The following is a 20,237-nucleotide window of genomic DNA, read 5'->3' as shown; positions in this document are numbered from 1 at the left end:
AGGTCATATTCATTGGACTCCTATTCAAATATGAGTCATATTTCAGCCTCAGCGTTTGAGCCAGATATGCTTTTGATGTCATTAGCATTTTAATGTCATCTTTATTGCAGGGAGTTTTCCCCGGATAATTCAGACAGTTCACAGAAGTCAGCCTGTTTGGAACTTGATTTTCCATCTCTTGTTGCTGCTGCTATAGAAGACAGGTACTATGTTTTATTCTTTTTCTGTATCCCAGATACATTACACAATAGGTACCTAATAAATGCTCATTATACAGGATGAGGTATCTAAGGAATAATTCTGTCCCATTCTCTATAGTCTCTCCAACAGCATCATGAGTTATTGTCTTCTTGAATGTATCTGTCCCTACCTGAAATCATCTTGCTATCGTATTTATTTATTTGCATGTCCTGGAATCAGTCAGCTCTCAGGCCTGGGTGCCTAGACGCTGTCAGAGTGAGTACACAAGAAACACTGCGGGATGAATTATTTGGCCAATTGACCACATAGATTGGATTTCACATGCTAATGTCTTCCATGTACACACAACACAAAAATAATGTGCAAGGTAAAGTCAAAGAAGGTGTCAGAATTTACAAATAAAGACATTGCTACTATTTCCCTTTAGAATTAAAAATGAAAACATATTTCCAACAGTCGTACAGTTACACATTTGCTTCCATTTCAATCAAAATTCATTGAGAGAGCAACGGCACGAAGATTAATAAAGCAGTCAGTCACATTTGCCCCTATGGTCTGTGAGAGGCAAGTGACAATAGTGCGTGTGCAATCTACCAGTGGCCATAGGTTTTGTCCTAACTCTGTAGATAGTTCTCCAGTGGGATCTCCCATTAACTGCCTGGGCCATTGGGTCATGAATGACCGATAGAGGCTTCATCCCTTAAAAAGAAGCTGATAAAATTTGCTTTTCTAAGGGTATCAGAAGTTCCACCATTATCAGCCTTCTCTTTGAATCCGAAGGAAGAAAGTGTTCATACTTATATATCACATACCTATGTACATGTAAAAAAGGTGGAATCGCCAGTGGGCATGCAGCTTCCAGCAGTATAGCACAGCATAGGGGAGTTGGACTCAGGAGCCAGACCACAGGGGTTCTAATCCCGTCTCTACCTTTTACTGTCTGGCACGTGGCAAGCTATTGAACTTTTCTATACCTCAGTTTCTTCATTTGTAAAGTGGGGACAATAACAGTATTTGCTTCATGGGAGTTTTGCAAAGATAAAATGAATTAATGTACCAAAGTGCTCTCAACAGTTCCTGTCACATAGCATTACATAGGCGCTGGCTAACATAACATCCGCTGTGTACAATCACTCCATTGGACCAACATAGAACTTTTTCTTTTCTTTTCTTTTCTTTTCTTTTCTTTTCTTTTCTTTTCTTTTCTTTTCTTTTCTTTTCTTTTCTTTTCTTTTCTTTCTTTTCTGACACCAGAGTCACATCCCCTTTTCCTCAGGCAGGCAGGTTTGGCTACAGACCCAGCCCAACAACCCAACATTCATTCATTTCTTCCCCTTCTCCCTCCACCCTCTTTCTCAACCTCAGTTAATTCAAGGCCTGTTCAAATTTGCAAGTTGAAACTCCTTTTGGCCCATGGAAATCAGCACTTGATGGGCTTGCTGGGAAGGGCCTCCTCTCTGATGTGACTGCGTTGCTAGCATTTTTATATAAGATTTCTCCACCAGGTAGGAAGCCTAACCTCCTTTTATTTTGTTACAGCTATTGCATGATAATGAACTCCAAATGAACATTTAAACGCAAAAGGTTAAGGAATTAAATAGTCATGGGTATAGAAATAACATTGACAAAAGACAAACAAATTATTAACATGGAACTCAACAACCTAGGCACACTGGGCTTTCCTTTTCCTGTTTGACTCTCTCATCAGTGAAATCAATCAAAGAAAGAATTGCAAGATGTTCAGAAAGTAAGGCACTTTTCATACAAGCAGAAAACTAATTATAGAATTGTATACTAGAAATATAGTTTATAAACATAACTAGGTGAATTGCATGCTATGTGAATTACATATCAAAATATCAAAATCAGATCAAGGCCGGGCGCGGTGGCTCACGCCTGTAATCCTAGCACTCTGGGAGGCCGAGGCGGGCAGATTGCTCAAGGTCAGGAGTTCGAAACCACCCTGAGCAAGAGCGAGACCCCGTCTCTACTATAAATAGAAACAAATTAATTGGCCAACTAATATATATAGAAAAAATTAGCCGGGCATGGTGGCGCATGCCTGTAGTCCCAGCTACTCGGGAGGCTGAGGCAGGAGGATTGCTTGAGCCCAGGAGTTTGAGGTTGCTGTGAGCTAGGCTGACGCCATGGCACTCACTCTAGCCTGGGCAACAAAGTGAGACTCTGTCTCAAAAAAAAAAAAAAAAAAAAAAAATCAGATCAAGTATCTGTTTTGGCCACAATATGGTATGAAGCTAGAAATCAATAACAGAAGGAATCATGGAAAATTAACAAATATGTGGAAATTAAACAATATGCTCCTAAACAACTATTGGGTCAAAGAAGAAATTAAGGGGAAATTTTTAAAAGATAGCTTGAGACAAAGGAAAATGGAAACAAACATACCAAAACTTATGGGATGCAGCAAAAGCAGTTCTAAGAGGTACGTTTATAGCAATGAATATTTACATCAAAGAAGAGGAAAGATCCTCAATAAGCAAACTAATGTTACACCTCAAGAAACTAGAAAAAGAAAAACAAACTAAGCACAAAGTTAGCAGAAGGGAGATCAGAGCAGAAATAAATGAAATAGAGACTAGAAAAACAATAGAAAAAAATCAGCGAGACTAGGAGTTGGGTTTTTTTGAAAAGCTAAACAAAACTGACAGACGTGTTGCCAAAGGAAAAAAAGAGAGAACACTCAAATCAATAAATTCAGAAATGAAAGAAGAGACTTTACAACGGGTAGCACAGAAATATAGAGGATCATAAGAGACTACTATGAGCAATTCTATGCCAACAAATTGGACAACCTAGAAGAAATGGATAAATTCTTAGAAATATATGCCTACCAAGACTGAACCATGAAGAAATTGGAAATCTGAACAGACCAATAATAAGGAGACTGACTGGATGAGTAATTAAAAGTTTCCTATTTAAAAAAAGCCCTTGAGGCCGGGCGTTGTGGCTCACGCCTGTAATCCTAGCTCTTGGGAGGCCGAGGCGGGCGGATTGCTCAAGGTCAGGAGTTCAAAACCAGCCTGAGCAAGAGCGAGACCCCGTCTCTACTATAAATAGAAAGAAATTAATTGGCCAACTGATATATATATAAAAAAAATTAGCTGGGCATGGTGGCGCATGCCTGTAGTCCCAGCTACCCGGGAGGCTGAGGCAGAAGGATCACTCGAGCCCAGGAGTTTGAGGTTGCTGTGAGCTAGGCTGACGCCACGGCACTCACTCTAGCCTGGGCAACAAAGCGAGACTCTGTCTCAAAAAAAAAAAAAAAAAAAAAAAAAAAAAAAAAAAAAAAAAAGCCCTTGATCTGATGGCTTCATGGCTTAATTCTACCAAACATTTAAAGAAAAACTAATTCCACTCCTTCTCAAACTCTTCTAAAAAATTGAAGAGGAGGGAATACATTCAAACTCATTTTATGAGGCCAGCATGACCATGATACCAAAGTCAGACAAAGACACAAGAAGAAAAGAAAACTATAGGCCAATATCACTAATGAACCTAGATGCAAAAATCCTCAATAAAAGGCTAGCAAACCATATTCAACAGTACATTAAAGGGATCATTCACCATGATCAAGTGGGTTTGTCCCTAGGATGCAAGCTTGGTTTAACATATGCAAATCAATAAATGCGATTCACCATATTAACAGAATGAAAGACAAAAACTGTATGATCATCTCAATAGATACAGAAAAAGCATTTGACAAAATTTAACATCTTTTCATGATACAAACTCTCAACAAGGCCGGGCATGGTGGCTCACGCCTGTAATCCTAGCACTCTGGGAAGCCGAGGCGGGTGGATTGCTCAAAGTCAGGAGTTCAAAACCAGCCTGAGCAAGACCCCGTCTCTACTATAAAAAAATAGAAAGAAATTAATTGGCCAACTAATATATATATAAAAAATTAGCTGGGCATGGTGGCGCATGCCTGTAGTCCCAGCTACTGGGGAGGCTGAGGCAGGAGGATTGCTTGAGCCCAGGAGTTTGAGGTTGCTGTGAGCTAGGCTGATGCCATGGCACTCACTCTAGCCTGGGCAATAAAGTGAGACTCTGTCTCAAAAAAAAAAAAAAAACTCTCAACAAATTAGGTACAGAAGGATGTTCCTCAATGCAATGAAGGCAGTATATGGCAAGCCCATGGCTAACATCATACTCAACAGGGAAAAGTTGAAAGCTTTTCTTCTAAGGTCAGGAACAAGACAAGTATGTCTATTCTCACTGCTTCTGTTCAACATAGTACTGGAAATCCTAACCAGGCAAGAAAAAGAAATATTATAAAAGGTATCTAAACAGGAAATGATGAAGTGAAATTGTTCCTGTTTGCTGACAATGTGATTTTATACAAAGAAAATCCTAAAGACTCCACCAAAAAAATTATTAAAACTGATAAACAAATTCAGTAAAGTTGTAGGGTACAAAATCAACTTGCAAAACACAGCAGTAGTGTTTCCATACATTAACAATGAACTGCCTGAAAAAGAAATGAAGAAAACAATCCCACTTATAATAACATCAAAAAATAAAATACTTAGGAGTAAACTTAACCAAGAAAGTGAAAGATCTTTATACTGAAAACTATAAAACATTGATAAAATAAATAGAAGATGATACAAATAAATGGAAATACATCCATGTTCATGGATTAGAATAATCAATATTGTTAAAATGTCCATACTATTCAAAGCAATTTACAGATTCAGTGTAATCTCTATCAAAATTACAACATCATTCTTCATGGAAATAGAAAAAAATCCTAAAATTTATATGGAACCACAAAAGACCCCAAATAGTCAAAGCAATCTTTACCAAAAAGAACAAAGCAGTAGGTATCACACTAGTGGATTTCAAACTATATTACAAAGCTGAAGTAATCAAAACAGCATGATACCGCCATAAAAACAGACACATAAACCAATGGAATAGGCTAGGGAGCCCAGAAATAAACCCAAACATCTATAGTCAATTGATTTTCAACAAAGGCACCAAGAATACCCAGTGGGAAAAAACAGTCTCTTCAATAAGTGGTGTTGGGAAAAACTGGATAGCCACATACAGAAGAATGAAAATGGACTCTTATCTTACCCATTAAATAGAATCAACTCAAAGTGGATTAAAGATTTAAATGTAAAATTGGAAACTATAAAACTACTAGAAGAAAACAGAGGAAAAGCTCCATGATATTGGTATGGGAAATGAATTTTTTGGATATGATCCCAAAAGCACAGGCAAAAGAAGCAAAAATAGGTGAATGGGATTGCATCAGACTAAAAAGCTTCTGCACAGCAAAGGAAAAAACAGAGTGAAGAGACAACCAACAGATTGGGAGAAAATATTTGCCAATCATACATCAGATGAGGGATTAATATTCACAATACCCAAGGAACTGAAACTACTTAATAACAAGAAAACAAAGGACCCTATTTTAAAATGGGTACAGGATTGGAATAGAAATTTCTCAAAAGAAGACACACAAATGGCCAACAGATATATGAAAAAAAAGCCCTACATCTCTAATCATAAGAGAGATGCAAATTGAAATCATAATGAGATTACATCTCTCACATTGTCAGATTGGCTATTATTGGCTATAATTGGCTATTATAAAATAGCTGAAAGGTAAGTGTTGGTGAGGATGTGGAGAAAAGGGAATACTTACACACTGTTGGTGGTATTATAAACTACTACAGCTATTTTGGAAAATAATATGGAGGTCTCTCAAAAACTTAAAACAGAATTACCAGATGATCCAGCAATATCAATACTGGGTATATACACCCAAAGGAATTGACATCAATGTATTGAAGAGATGTCTATACTCCCATGTTCATTGCAGCATTATTATCAATGGTTAAGTTATATAAACAATCTAAGTATCCAACAGATGAATGGATTTTTTAAATGTGGTATATTTACACAATAAAAAATCATTCAGTCTTTAAAAAAACACAGGAAATTCTATCATTTGCAACAACATGGATGAACCTAGAGGACATTACGTTAAGTGAAATAAGGCAGGCACAGAGAGACAAATACTGTATGATCTCACATGTGGAATCTAAAAAAGTTGAACTCATAGAAGTAGAAGGTAGAATGGTGGTTACCAGAGCCTGGGGCTGGGGAGGAGGGCAGAAAAATCTCTTTCTGGGAAAGGGGAGATGTGGGTCAATGCATAAATTTCAATCACATATGGGAGGAATTAAGTTGTGGTGATCTATTGTACAGCATAGTGACTATAGTTAATAATAATATATTGTATATTAAAAAGAGCTAAAAGGGTGGATTTCAAATATTCTCACCAAAAAAGAAATGGTAAGTATTTGAGGTGATGATTATGTTAAAATTACCTTGACTTGATCATTTCACAATATATACATGCATGGAAACATCCCATTGGACCCCATTAACTATATAGAATTATTGTTTGTCAATTAAAAATGAAACAAAACAAAAAAACAACAGAAAAAATGAATTGCAGTTATCTGTATAGAGGGTTATTATTCCTTCTAACCAACTGATGGACTTTTTCTTTAATTCTGCTGCTTATAATTCGTCATTCCAGAGGGCAGGCCAGGTGTAGTAATGAAATCAAGCCCAGTGCCTGGGATCAACTGAAAAACAGTAGTGCTAGGGCGCCACCTACTGGCAAGATAACTGCAAAGGCCAGGCAGAAGAGGCTGCCCCTGAAAAATAGCAACGCTTTTCTAACATCCGGCTTGTAAATTGTGTTCTTACAAGATGTTAAGAGTGGACAGAGGGCCCGGCACAGTGGCTCACGCCTGTCATCTCAGCACCTTGAGAGGCTGAGGTGGGAGGATCACTTGAGCCCAGGAGTTCAAGGCTGCGGAGATCTATGATCCGGCCAGTGCACTCACTCCAGACTGGGTGAAAGAGTGAGATCCCATCTCTAACAACTAAATAAATAGATAAATAGATAGATAGGCAGTTATGTCAAGGACACACAATTTGATCCAAACTACAACTGAATCTGTGGTAAGGGTAAGGGTTGGATTTAATTAGTCTAATTTCATTTTTCCTTAAGAGGTTTTAAATGCCATCATTACACAGAGAATGTTGTCTTTTCGCATTTGGAATATACGAAAGATGAGTTATAAACTACTAATATGAAGAACACCTGTGAACCACTACCCAATTCAACCCAAAAAAACGATTTAAATGTCATTAGTCGTGTATTCACATAGTACATCAGCGAGATGAAGAAACTCCAGCTCCATGTCATATCATGAATCAATCTTAGAAGCATAATGTTGAGTTTTTTAAAGAAAACAGGATCTGGAAGTCTACGTAGACTATGATACCATTTTTATAAAACTCATGAACAATGTACCTTTTTTGTTTTTGTTTTTGTTTTTGTTTTTGAGACAGAGTCTCACTTTGTTGGCCAGGCTAGAGTGAGTGCCGTGGCGTTAGCCTAGCTCACAGCAACCTCCAACTCCTGGGCTCAAGCAATCCTCCTGTCTCAGCCTCCTGAGTAGCTGGGACTACAGGCATGCACCACCATGCCCGGCTAATTTTTTTGTATATATATTTTTAGTTGGTCAATTAATTTCTTTCTATTTTTAGTAGAGACAGGGTCTCGCTCAGGCTGGTTTCGAACTCCTGACTTGGAGCAATCTGCCTGCCTCAGCCTCCCAGAGTGCTAGGATTACAGGTGTGAGCCACTGCGCCCGGTCAACAATGTACCTTTTGATATCCTTTGAGTCATTAAAAAAAAAAAAGAAATTAGTTTAAAAATATTATTTAATATATATAAAAAAGAAAAAAACCACAAAAAACTCATGAACAAGAGAATATTCATTTTAAGGAAATCAAGTCCTTTGGTAACTTCAATACCGCACGCGACAAGGGGTGTGCTCCACTGATGATTCCAGATATAAACGCATTTGTCTGGCTCCATCCTCAGAGAAGTCAAGTTCAAACTGTGCCTGTGTCCTGGCCAAAATCACTTTGGCAGAAGGAAAAGTAGAACGTTCCTATAAACGTTAACTCACATTTATTTTCGTCCATATTGTTCCCAACAAGCATTTTGTGACAAGCAGTTCAAGAGGGCTTACTAAATGCCTGTCACTCGACTCCTTCCTCAAATCCTATCAAGATTATAGGAGAACATGAAAATAAATGAAATAGTACAGCACTCAAAGCTAGAAAGACCACTGGCAGCCCCAAACCGAGAGGACTGTCTAGAGAAAGCAGGACGGATGACACCCTCAGTTCCACCAGGGAATCTTCGAGTCCGTCCAGGCATACTACCCGTCACGGTTCTCAGGCAGACTTGGGCTCACTGCATCGGAAGAGGATTTACTCAAAGCATTCGGGCAGGATTATAGGAAGGTCGGAGACCAGGGCTTGGGAGAGAAGAGGAACCAAATCACCTGCAGGATCTGGGAAGTGGGAACTGCTTGTCACTCTTGTCAGAGCCTGGTACTGTGTGAATAAGCTTCAGCTCCTTTTCCCCTCCCTGCCCGAATCTAGCCAACATATAAAGTTCCAGAATAAGAAAGGAAGTTGATTAGCCCAGTGTGGGGCAAGAAGGCAAAAGCCACGTGACTGAAACCCCACCAAACTGCATACACTAGGGAGAAGTGCAATAATATCCCAAATCTTGGTGCTGCTGCCGTGCAATGGGAATCGATGCTGGATGGCCAAAGAAACACACGATCGTTACAACTGGGCCTTTAAAAATAATTGATACAACAAAAAATTAAAATTCAAACTCCCATATGATCCAGAAATCCCACTTCTGAGCATACATCTGAAAGAAGTGAAGGCAGGGTCTTGAAGGGATGTTTGCCTACCCATGTTCCCAGCAGGTCTTATTCACAATAGCCAAGAGGAGGAAGCAACCCAAAGGCCCATCCATGGGTGAATAAGCAAAATGTGGTTCTATACACACAATGGACTATTATCCAGCCTTGCAAAGGAAGGAAATTCTCACACATGCTATCACATGGATGAAACTTGAGGGCGTCATGTTAAGTAAAATATGACACAAAAGGACAAATATTATATGATCCCACCTAACTGCGGTACCTAGAGTAGTTAAAACCATAGAAACAGAAAGCAAGCAGAACGGTGGCTGCCAGGGACCAGGGGAGGGGAGAATAGGGCGTTAGTGTTTAATGGTAACGGAGTGTCAGATGTGCAGGATGAAAGAGCTCCGGGGATCTGGGTCACAGCGATGAGAATATACTTGACATTACTGAACTGCGGTAAGGTGGTAAATTAAGTGGTAAGGTGGTAAATTTTATGTTATGGGATTTTTACCAGAATAAAAAAAAGAATACAATAAATAGCATAAGCGTAGAACCCAAGAGTAATCTTAAAGTTGAGTGTTAACAGGGGCTTGGAGACCCCAAATTAGTAATACAAGCTTCAATTTGCTCAGGAAAAATTGGTAATAAATTTATTATCAGGAAAAACTGGTATAAATTTAATACCTACTTCATAAGGTAGTTTTGAAGATTAAATGAGATAATTTGTATCTAGTTCTTAGCACAATGCCCAGCACCTAACAAGGACTTCACAAATGTGCATATTTGGCAAATACTGACACATGGTAAAGAACAAAAGCGGTGGCTCACACCTGTAATCCTAGCATTCTGGGAGGCTGAGGCTGGAGGATTGCTTGAGCCTAGGAGTTCAAGACCAGCCCGAGCAAGAGAGAGACCCCGTCTCTACTAAACATAGAAAAAATTAGCTGGGTGTGGCGGTGCATGCCTGTAGTCCCAGCTACTCAGGAGGCTGAGGCAGGAGGATCACTTGAGCCCAGGAGTTTGAGGTTGCTGTGAGCTATGATGATGTCACCACCTCTACCTGGGCAATAGAGTGAGACTCTATCTAAAAAAAAAAAAAAAAAAAAAAAAGCACAAAAGGCATATTTGACAGTATGGGTAGTGCTACTCCATTTATGTAAAAATCAAAGAAGTATGTGTGTAAATGTATGTAAGTAAATAAATATACTTAAACAAGAAGATGGGAAATATGGCTCAACCTTTAACAGTAATTCTCCTAAAGAAGCATTTTAGGACTTGGGTTGTGCAAATAAAGGGTGGGAAGAAGAAGTCACTGCTATAAGGAAAAATACAAAACTGTTTGAATTTTTAACATTATTCATGCTTTATGCTTTTACTTGAGTGTGGGATAAAATGTAATTGAATACATATACTTACTATATCCTGACTGTATACCCGAATAGGAGTTAAGCATACAACTTGGGATAAATCATATCTGCCTTCAAACTTCTTATCATCTAATTGGGAGCTGGGCATGGATATCAGCTACATGGGAGGATCACTTGAGTCCAAGAATTCAAGACCAGCCTGGGCAACTTAGTGAGACCCCATCCCTAAAAAAAAAAAAAATTCAATTGAAAAGATAGGACATTTACTTAAGATAAATAACAGCATAGGGTAGGCAGACTATATGTTAAGAGCCATCCAGATGATACAGACCAGAAGCCCTTACAAGATTTCAGCAGGGAAAGTCATCACTAGTGGGTAGGGACACTGGGGAAGACCTAAAGGAGAAGACAGAGCTTCAATCGGGTCATGAAGCAAGGACTTAAATAGGAAGAGAAGGGAGCTGGCGTCCCAGGGAGGGGGTGGGGCAAAAGCAAGGGACACGGGGGTGGGAATGTTCAAGACATACCCACTGAGCATGAGTAGGTCGCTTGGGGTAGAAAGACAGTGTTACTCGGCCCGTGCAGAGCAATGCCATGAGGCCCGGCTGTGGTGGGCACCAAATGCCACAAAGAGAGCTTTGCTTTAGCCGCTGGGCCCTGGGGAGCCACTGGAAGCTCTCCAGGCAAGTGACATATGCAAATAATTCAATAATTTAGAAAGATGAATCTGGGTGTGCATTAGAGAAAACACTAGATAGTGAGAGATTTAGGGAAGAGTTATGTGAAGAAGGGATTCGTGCAATCTATGTGAGTTCATGGTGACCTGGTCTAAGTCAAAGGATTAAAACTAGAAAGGAAAGTGAAAATAATGAATTATTTTAGGTGCCAGGCACTGATCTAAGTGATACACATGTCTATATGTTCCATATTTGTTAATATAACCATAGCTTATAGAGGCTATATTAAAGAGATAGGCTTGAAGAGATATTTGCATACCCATGTTCATAGCAGCCTTATTCACAACAGCCAAGAGGAGGAAGCAACCCAAGCGTCCATCCATGGGTGAATAAGCAAAATGTGGTTCTATACACACAACGGACTATTATCCAGCCTTGCAAAGGAAGGAAATTCTCATACATGCTATCACATGGATGAAACTTGAGAGCATCATGTTAAGTAAAATCTGACACAAAAGGACAAATATTATTATGATCCAACCTATCTGAGAATTTACCTAATTCTCCCAGCAACCCTACAAAGGGGATGTCATTCTTGTCCCATTTTCCAGAAAAGGAAACTGAGGCTAGAGAAGTTGAGTTACCTGCCTCAGGTGACATGGCCAAGACATGGCAGAAAGAGAACCCCAGCCTGTGCAGACGGGCTCCAGAGCCCTCACCCATCCCCACTGTCCTGGAAGGGGAGTCAGGGAGAAGGAAAGGGAAGGCGGAACCGGGTGGCGGCTGGCGTGTACGGGGAGGAGGACAAATCAAGTTGATAAGCCTGTGAGATGGAGGATGCTAGCTCCAAAGGATGAAGGGGACAGAGAGCAAACCCAGAGACATCAGGGCTACAGAGGAGAGTAGACACCCAACATTAGTCGTTCTTTTTTTTTTTTTTTTTTTTTTTGAGACAGAGTCTCACTCTGTTGCCCAGGCTAGAGTGAGTGCCATGGCATGAGCCTAGCTCACAGCAACCTCAAACTCCTGGGCTCAAGCGATCCTCCTGCCTCAGCCTCCCAAGTAGCTGGGACTACAGGTATGCGCCACCATGCCCGGCTAATTTTTTCTATATATCTTTAGTTGGCCAATTAATTTCTTTCTCTATTTATAGTAGAGACGGGGTCTCGCTCTTGCTCAGGCTGGTTTCGAACTCCTGACCTTGAGCAATCCGCCTGCCTCGGCCTCCCAGAGTGCTAGGATTACAGGTGTGAGTGAGCCACCGCACCCGGCCTCATTAGTTGTTCTTAACCTAGTGAGACAGGAGTCATTGATGTTTTTAAGCATCTGATGAAAAGAATGAGCTATCTTAATAGGAAAAAAATCCACGTGGACAAACAAAACACTGCACACAACTTCAGCAGGTTCACAAACTCCAGTTAAGTCTTGCCCTAGATAGACCACGTAAATAATTCAATTATGGACATATCTATAGTAGAAATTTTATTTCCATTCATAAAATATATCACTAAATAGCTGAAAAAGTTACATATTATTTTAAAACATAGATTTCTTTTAAAAATCATATTAGCTTCTCCTTAGCAAAATGCTTTTTTGTTTTATGTATTCACAAGAATATGCTATACTTCGGGTTCACCGGTTTCACTCAAGCCAGCCCGAGAAGCCCCGTGGACGTGGGTAGCTGCTCCAGTAAAGTTCATTATCGGCTCCTCCTGCCTTGGGCACAGGATACTTTGATTTTACAAAAGTCCCTTTGAAAACAAGAGTCAATGCAGACAGCTTCTAGAGAAAAATCTGGCAAAGCAGCAGTTGATACTATATTTTCTTTTAGAGATAAAAGTAATCTTGCTTCGGTAATCTACAGCCTGTTTAAGGTAGGCGGGGAGGATGAAGTCCTTACGGCTCCTAAATTGTTTCTCTATGAATCTGCGACCTGATCCTGTGGAGTGGGTGGCTCTGAATCCATCTCTCTGCTAACAGGTCGCCTGCTTGGGTAGGTGGAAGAGCGTTCCGTGATCCGGCCATCCATGTTCTGATACATCTGAAATGGGAGACAGACAGGACGCCGGTTACCATCTCATTAAGACTTACACGTTACGTGCCTCCATTGCAAATTATTTAAATAAAAATGATGGTTCTGTCTAGATGATTGCTTTTAAGATTTTTTTATTGATAACGTAATGTACATATTTTCAGGGTACGTGTGTGAACTTTGACTTTATTGTGCACAGGTCTTAGAGGATATTCTACATATTCATTGACCGAGCAATTTTGGTCCTTTTATTAACGGAAAAATCAACTCATAGTCAAATATTTTGTTTCCTTATTGAGTCTATTCTTAGATATCAAATGTCACCTAGAAACCCTAAAATCATGCAGAAAAACCATCAAAGAGAAAGGCCACAAAAAGAGATGCAGAGGTCTGATTCTTAAGTTTTCCCTTGGGAGTTTCACAGCTTTTAAACCTTTTTCAAAATGAAAATAGATTTACTTTTTTTTTTCCAGTTATGAAGATTTTCTAGTTATAAGTAATTTAAGGTATACAGAAAAAAGAACTAAAAATCATCAGAAGTGACCACCATTATAGACAGCTTGCTGTGCACACACAATTTTGCGTCTGTAGGCTCAGGCTGTATATCCTGTTTTAGAACCTTGTTTTTGAATTACCAATATATTGTTATTATACTGCTCATAGGTTGCATGTGTCACATGTTTTTATTATTCGTTTTTTTTTTTTTTTTTTTTTTTCATGGCAGCCTAGGGATAGGTAGTATTGATGTGCCGTAATTTACCGTTTGATGGACTGGTTATGTAACCCTAACTGAAAGTGACGTGTGATCTAGTCTGTCCCTGGGGTATGCGGGGACAGTGGAATTGCTGGATCAAAGGCAAGGCACACTCGCACGGCGATACACGCGGCCAGGCTGTCCTACAGCGAGGCTGTACTTATTTCTACTCCTACCGACTGCGTCTAGGCACACTGTTTTCTACAGAGGCTTCCCAACAATGGGTCTTAATAATCTTTCCCTTAATAGTCTTTGCCCCTTGGCTGAGCAATGCGTTTTTATCTCTTTACCTGCAATTGTTTCATCAGCAGCAAAACTGAGCATTTTTGTCTATATTTTATGGCCATTTGCATTTCATCATGAATAGCCTTTGTCCTTTTATGTACATAAAAGGCTATACTTGTTTTTGTCATTATTTATTTATAAGAACTTTGCGGTTTAGGAATCATGCATTCTGTTTATTTAAATTTTATAGACTCCCTCCTTTCACCCAGCCCTCACTACTGTCTACTGCTTCTTGTTAGTTTGTGTTTTTGACAGTCAGTTATTCATCACCCACGGCAGGCTGCCAGTCGACAGTTCCTGAGCCCCAGAGGGAAGGGGACTTGGATATCCTGTAGGTACGGGGACATAAAAAGAGAGGCTCAAACCAAGACCCGCGTGGTCATAAACAAAGCCAAGGGGTCGCCGGTTCTACTTTCACCTTTCAACTTTGACCCCTGTATTTATTTTATTCATGCATTCTGGAATGTCCTGCTCACCATCCGCTCTCCAACAGCTGAGATGCTACTCATTCCTCACAGCCTAGCTCAACAAATCAACACCCGACCACTCAACACGTAAACATCAGTCAAGCCTCTCTCTTGCTCCACCAGCTCATTTCTGTTTCTTCCAGTTTATCTTACAGTGTCATTAGCTGTTTCTAACTGTCTGCCCAATAGCCTGTAAGTCCCTAGGGGCTCTCCATCTCCCCCAACCTTTTGGCCTCATTTTCTGATAATAACTTAGCTTCTATATGTGATTTTTTTAAAAAAACTTATAACCATCCACACAGCTCTAAGAGAGAACACAGATTGAAAACAGGCTCTTAACAACTTAGAAAACAGGAAAGAGAACCCATTGAAGGAATCAGATTTATATTCAACTAAGATTTCATTGAGTAAACACTAAGTTCCCAGTATGCGCTAAAAGTCCTTTCACACACATTGTCTTATTTACTCCTCCTTACAGTTCCATAAAGTAAGATTTATTAATCTCATATTTCAGATAAGGAAACTGAGACACCTCCCCCCAAAAAAAGGTTAAGTGACTTAATGAGGTCAAATAAGAAGTAAATGATGGAGCCAAGATTTGAACCTAGGTATTGGGAGTTCAAGGCTCCAGCCTTTGTTCACTTCACCTGGGGATGGCTCACTTCACGACACCAGGTGGTGTTGGTGGGGGAAGGGTGAGCAAGTCCAAGTTCCCAAATCTCAAGGAGCATCTAGTTTATCAACCCATTTTATAGATGGAAAAACTGAGACCCAAAGAGGTAAAGCGACTTGCCATAATGGACATGGTTATCAGGAGGCAGAGCAGTAGAGCTGGTGTTCAACCTTCATGACTCGAGGTCAGTGCTCTTTTCACTCGACCACATTACACGATGGAGTCATTTGATTATTCCACACCCATGATTCATGTTGAATTAAAAAGGGTCAAGTGGCCGGGCGCGGTGGCTCACGCCTGTAATCCTAGCTCTTGGGAGGCCGAGGCGGGCGGATTGCTCAAGGTCAGGAGTTCAAAACCAGCCTGAGCAAGAGCGAGACCCCGTCTCTACTATAAAAAATAGAAAGAAATTAATTGGCCAACTGATATATATATATAAAAAATTAGCCGGGCATGGTGGCACATGCCTGCAGTCCCAGCTACTCGGGAGGCTGAGGCAGAAGGATCACTCAAGCCCAGGAGTTTGAGGTTGCTGTGAGCTAGGCTGACGCCACGGCACTCACTCTAGCCTGGACAACAAAGTGAGACTCTGTCGCAAAAAAAAAAAAAAAAAAAAAAAAAAGGGTCAAGTGGCTTCTGGAGGCCAGGGATTAAGTTTTATTTAGTTGTTTAGTCCTCTGAACTGGACACTTAAGAGCTTTTATTTTATTAATCGATTAGCCGAAATCTTCAGGAAAGGTTTTTTCCCCCCTAAAACATGTATCCAGTAAATATGTCTCATTTCATACAACGTTTACAGGGCAGCTGAGACAAATTGTGGCGAGAAAGACGGCTTGAGTGTTTTAAAGTCAGCAATGAGTGTTTTAAATTACCTGTTTCCTTTATAATATGCTTTTAGAGTCCTGGCTGCTACCTACCGCTTCTTCTGCATCGGCCAGCTGACATCCTAAAAATGAAGTCAGATTAGGGAAGGATGGCCGTTTCCTAGAGTCAAAAGCCCAGCAGGATTGCATTATGAAGTATCTGTAAAAGCAATAGAACAAGGAACAAGATGAGAAAGTATGAATGAAGCAAAACGGATAATTCTCTGCATAATGAACACCATTTATTCCTGAGAGCTACTTATTTATGGCAGGTTTGTTTTGTGGCAAGTCTTCTACTAGATTTTGAACTCATATCAAAAAGGATAAATCAGATGATAGATAGAAATGTGTTTAAAGAAATATGGCCGAGATGGGCGGATTGCTCAAGGTCAGGAGTTTGAAACCAGCCTGAGCAAGAGCGAGACCTCGTCTCTACTATAAAATAGAAAAAAATTAATTGGCCAACTAATATATATAGAAATAATTAGCCGGGCATGGTGGCGCATGCCTGTAGTCCCAGCTACTCGGGAGCCTGAGGCAGGAGGATCGCTTGAGCCCAGGAGTTTGAGGTTGCTGTGAGCTAGGCTGACGCCACGGCACTCACTCTAGCCTGGGCAACAAGTGAGACTCTGTCTCAAAAAAAAAAGAAAGAAATATGGCCCGGCGTGGAGGCTCACGCCTGTAATCCTAGCACTCTGGGAGGCCAAGGCGAGCGGATCGCTCAGGGTCAGGAGTTCAAAACCAGCCTGAGCATAGAGTGAGACCCTGTCTCTACTAAAAATGGAAACAAATTAATTGGCCAACTAAAAATATGCAGAAAAAATTAGGCAGGCATGGTGGCGCATGCCTGTAGTCCCAGTAACTCGGGAGGCTGAGGCAGAAGGATAGCTTGAGCCCCGGAGTTGGAGGTTGCTGTGAGCTAGGCTGATGCCATGGCACTCTAGCCCAGGCAACAGAGTGAGACTCTGTCTCAAAAATATATATATATATATGATATAGGAAACGGAGTCTAATCACCCTCACGGATCCTTCAAGCAGAGGAATTAAAATCTGGAAGTCAGGAGACAGAAAAAGTTCAGCTTTGTTTCAAAATCCCCGGAACAAAAAGGAAGAATTTTCTTTTCTTTTTAAAGAGAAATCACATGAACTTCGCTTTCAGGAATTTTTTTTTTTACCTTTTTTGGTCATGCATTTGGAAATAGGCTGTAAATTTCTACTTTCAACCAATGGACAGTCTGATTTGAACTTACATTTCTTCCGTAGCATAAAACGGCTGATCCATTTTAAACCCACTCTGAATGAGTTTATAGAAGTTAGCATCAACCGGAATGCCAGGGTAAGGATTCACACCTGAGAAAAACATTAGAGAAGTACAGCCATTCATTCATGTCTTCGCTCGCCTGTGTATCGATTCAGTCAATTAAGCAACATGTATTGAGAGCTCCCAGGGGCCGGGCACTGCTTGGTGCTGGGGCTGCGAGGGGAAGACACAGTCTCGGGTCCTGCTCTCAAGCGAGTTACAGACCGGTGAGAAAGACAGATCTATGGACACCAGCAAAGAAACATACAGTGGCACTGGCTGCCATTGACGTAAGACCAGTGGAGGTGGCACCCTGGCTGACTCAGGAGGTGGCAGACTCAGGAGCGGTGCAGAGAGAGCAGGATGCGCAAAGCCCGGAGCCAAGGAGGCCAGCGAGCTGCCCAACGTACCGAGTGAGAAGATTTCCCAGAGCAATATTCCGTACGACCACACGTCACTCTTAATCGTGTAGATCCCTTCAAATAAGCTTTCTGGAGCCATCCACTTCACAGGCAGACGGGCCTGCGTGAAACCCAAAAAGCAGATGAGATGGTTGAATTTCCCACGTGCAAACATTTTTTTTTCCAGTTTTGAGATTATTTTATTCGACTCCCTAGGTTATAAATAAGAAAAGCCTAAGCCCAGAGAGGTGCAGTAATGTGAGCCAAAGTGTTACAGCAGATTTAAGATAAGCCAGGATCAAAGTATAGGTTCTTTGACTCCCTGAAATAATTAGATGTGGAGAATCTTTGCACCCTATTTTGAAAATATATCAGACAAAGAATGCTTTGGAGGCCGGGCGCGGTGGCTCACGCCTGTAATCCTAGCACTCTGGGAGGCTGAGGCGGGCAGATTGCTCAAGGTCAGGAGTTCAAAACCAGCCTGAGCAAGAGCGAGACCCCGTCTCTACTATAAATACAAAGAAATTAATTGGCTAATTAATATATATAGAAAAAATTAGCCGGGCATGGTGGCACATGCCTGTAGTCCCAGCTACTCGGGAGGCTGAGGCAGGAGGATTGCTTGAGCCCAGGAGTTTGAGGTTGCTGTGAGCTAGGCTGACGCATGGCACTCACTCCAGCCTGGGCAACAAAGTGAGACTCTGTCTCAAAAAAAAAAAAAAAAAAAAAAAAAAAAGAATGCATTGGTAAACAATTTAAACATTTGAGCAGCAGAATAAATCAAACAGTTTTGCTTTATATTTCATTGGGACAAACGTTGCTTCTCTTAGGAGTTAGGTGACGAAATGCATTATCTTCCTAAGGCACTTCCTAATGCTCAGTTGAGATAATCACATTCCTCCAGTGAAAGTTTGTTTTGTTTTTTTTTGAGACAGAGTCTCACTTTTGTTGCCCGGGCTAGAGTGCCATGACATCAGCTTAACTCACAGCAACCTCAAACTCCTGGGCTCAAGCAATCCTCCTGCCTCAGCCTCCCGAGTAGTTGGGACTACAGGCCTGTGCCACCATGTCCAGCTAATTGTTTCTATATATATATTAGTTGGCCAATTAATTTCTTTCTATTTATAGTAGAGACGGGGTCTCGCTCTGCTCAGGCTGGTTTTGAACTCCTGACCTTGAGCAATCCACCCGCCTTGGCCTCCCAGAGTGCTAGAATTACAGGCGTGAGCCACCGCGCCCGGCCTTGTGGAAGTTTTTCACATTCGAATTTACACTGTAATAATCGTGTCCTAAAAAACAAACTGTATTTCTTTACAACTTGTCTTGAACAAAAGCTTGTGCTTGGAATTGGTGAGTTTAATGGTAGATGCTCACTTTCCACTAAGGAGCGGCCAGGCAGCTGCCTAGAGGTTAAGTGGGCACTAGAGAATTGGTGGGATCTTCTGTTAGAGCATTTCTCAGAAGACCTTTAGTGGAAATGCCATCCACAAGAATGTCACGAGGAGAGCACGTGTCATCACTTCCGGAAATGACACCAGCCTCGCTTCTGTGGCTTTTATCATTTCTAGTAGCATGAAAGGGGAGTTTCGACTTCGTGTGGTCTCAGATTAGAATCAAGACACAGGATGGGTAGTTCCTGGGGCAGGGCATTGGTGCTGATCTTCTTTTGCATTAGGAGCCCTTCACAACCCACATTTAATCTGCCAAGTAAAAATCAAAGCTCAAGAAAGAAACCCTCTTTTACATTCTGTACAAACTGATAAGCTATTGAATCAAGCAAGCTGGTCTGGTTAACTTGATTAATTAAAGGAATTAATTGTGGTCCCAAATGCAATTTTCTCCCCACATAAGAGACAACCAGCTTGTGGGGTTGGAAATTGCATAACCACATATGAGCAGGCATATTTATGACTTCAGCCATAATGACTGAGGAGTAGATCTTAAATCAACTAAGACGATTATTTGATTTAATTTGATTTTTTCACATTTATTGGATGTTTACCCTGAACAAGGAGCTTTCATGTTGGTTTTATTGGTTTATTCCCACATCAGTGCTGTGAGGTAAGGGCATAACCCTCATGGGAAACACCCCATCGTAGTGGTTAGACACAGGCTTGGGTCCAGACTAGTCATGTTCAAATCCACGTGCTGTGTAACCGTGGGCATGCTACTCTTCTGGCCTCGGTTTCCTCACTCACAAACTAGGCACTTTGACAAATAAATGAATGAATATATATAAAGCACCTAGAATACTGCTTAGCACATTGTAAATACTGTATCGCCATTTAATTTTATTATTATTTCACAGGTAGGGACAATAATGCAGAGAGAAATGCCAGAAATGAGTAAACAAAAAGAAGTGGAACAGAGGCTTAAAGCCAGGTGTTATAATTCTTTTTTTTATTTTTTATTTATTTATTTATTTTTG

The 20,237-nt window shown here is 40.7% G+C and overlaps 1 protein-coding gene and 1 long non-coding RNA gene across 2 annotated transcripts in view; one reads left to right on the top strand and one right to left on the bottom strand.

Moving 5' to 3' along the window:
• The window catches only part of LOC142874912 (uncharacterized), a 61,530-nt gene that overhangs the window by 1,551 nt on the left and 39,742 nt on the right, over positions 1 to 20,237 (top strand). The window contains exon 2 of the long non-coding RNA XR_012922491.1: positions 111 to 203. This is a non-coding gene — a long non-coding RNA (uncharacterized LOC142874912). The remainder of the gene's footprint in view (positions 1 to 110; positions 204 to 20,237) is intronic.
• Positions 12,506 to 20,237, bottom strand: part of FLT3 (fms related receptor tyrosine kinase 3) — a 75,111-nt gene continuing 67,379 nt past the window's right edge. The window contains exons 21-24 of the mRNA XM_012742305.3: positions 17,819 to 17,930; positions 17,359 to 17,458; positions 16,163 to 16,268; positions 12,506 to 13,075 (exon numbers count right to left, since the gene is read on the bottom strand). Of these exons, the coding sequence (XP_012597759.3) occupies positions 12,953 to 13,075; positions 16,163 to 16,268; positions 17,359 to 17,458; positions 17,819 to 17,930 (441 nt within the window). The 3' untranslated portion in view covers positions 12,506 to 12,952. The remainder of the gene's footprint in view (positions 13,076 to 16,162; positions 16,269 to 17,358; positions 17,459 to 17,818; positions 17,931 to 20,237) is intronic.

Source organism: Microcebus murinus, chromosome 13 (genome assembly GCF_040939455.1).
Source record: "Microcebus murinus isolate Inina chromosome 13, M.murinus_Inina_mat1.0, whole genome shotgun sequence".
Lineage (NCBI taxonomy): Eukaryota > Metazoa > Chordata > Mammalia > Primates > Cheirogaleidae > Microcebus > Microcebus murinus.
This window is presented reverse-complemented; position numbering and strand designations above follow the sequence as displayed.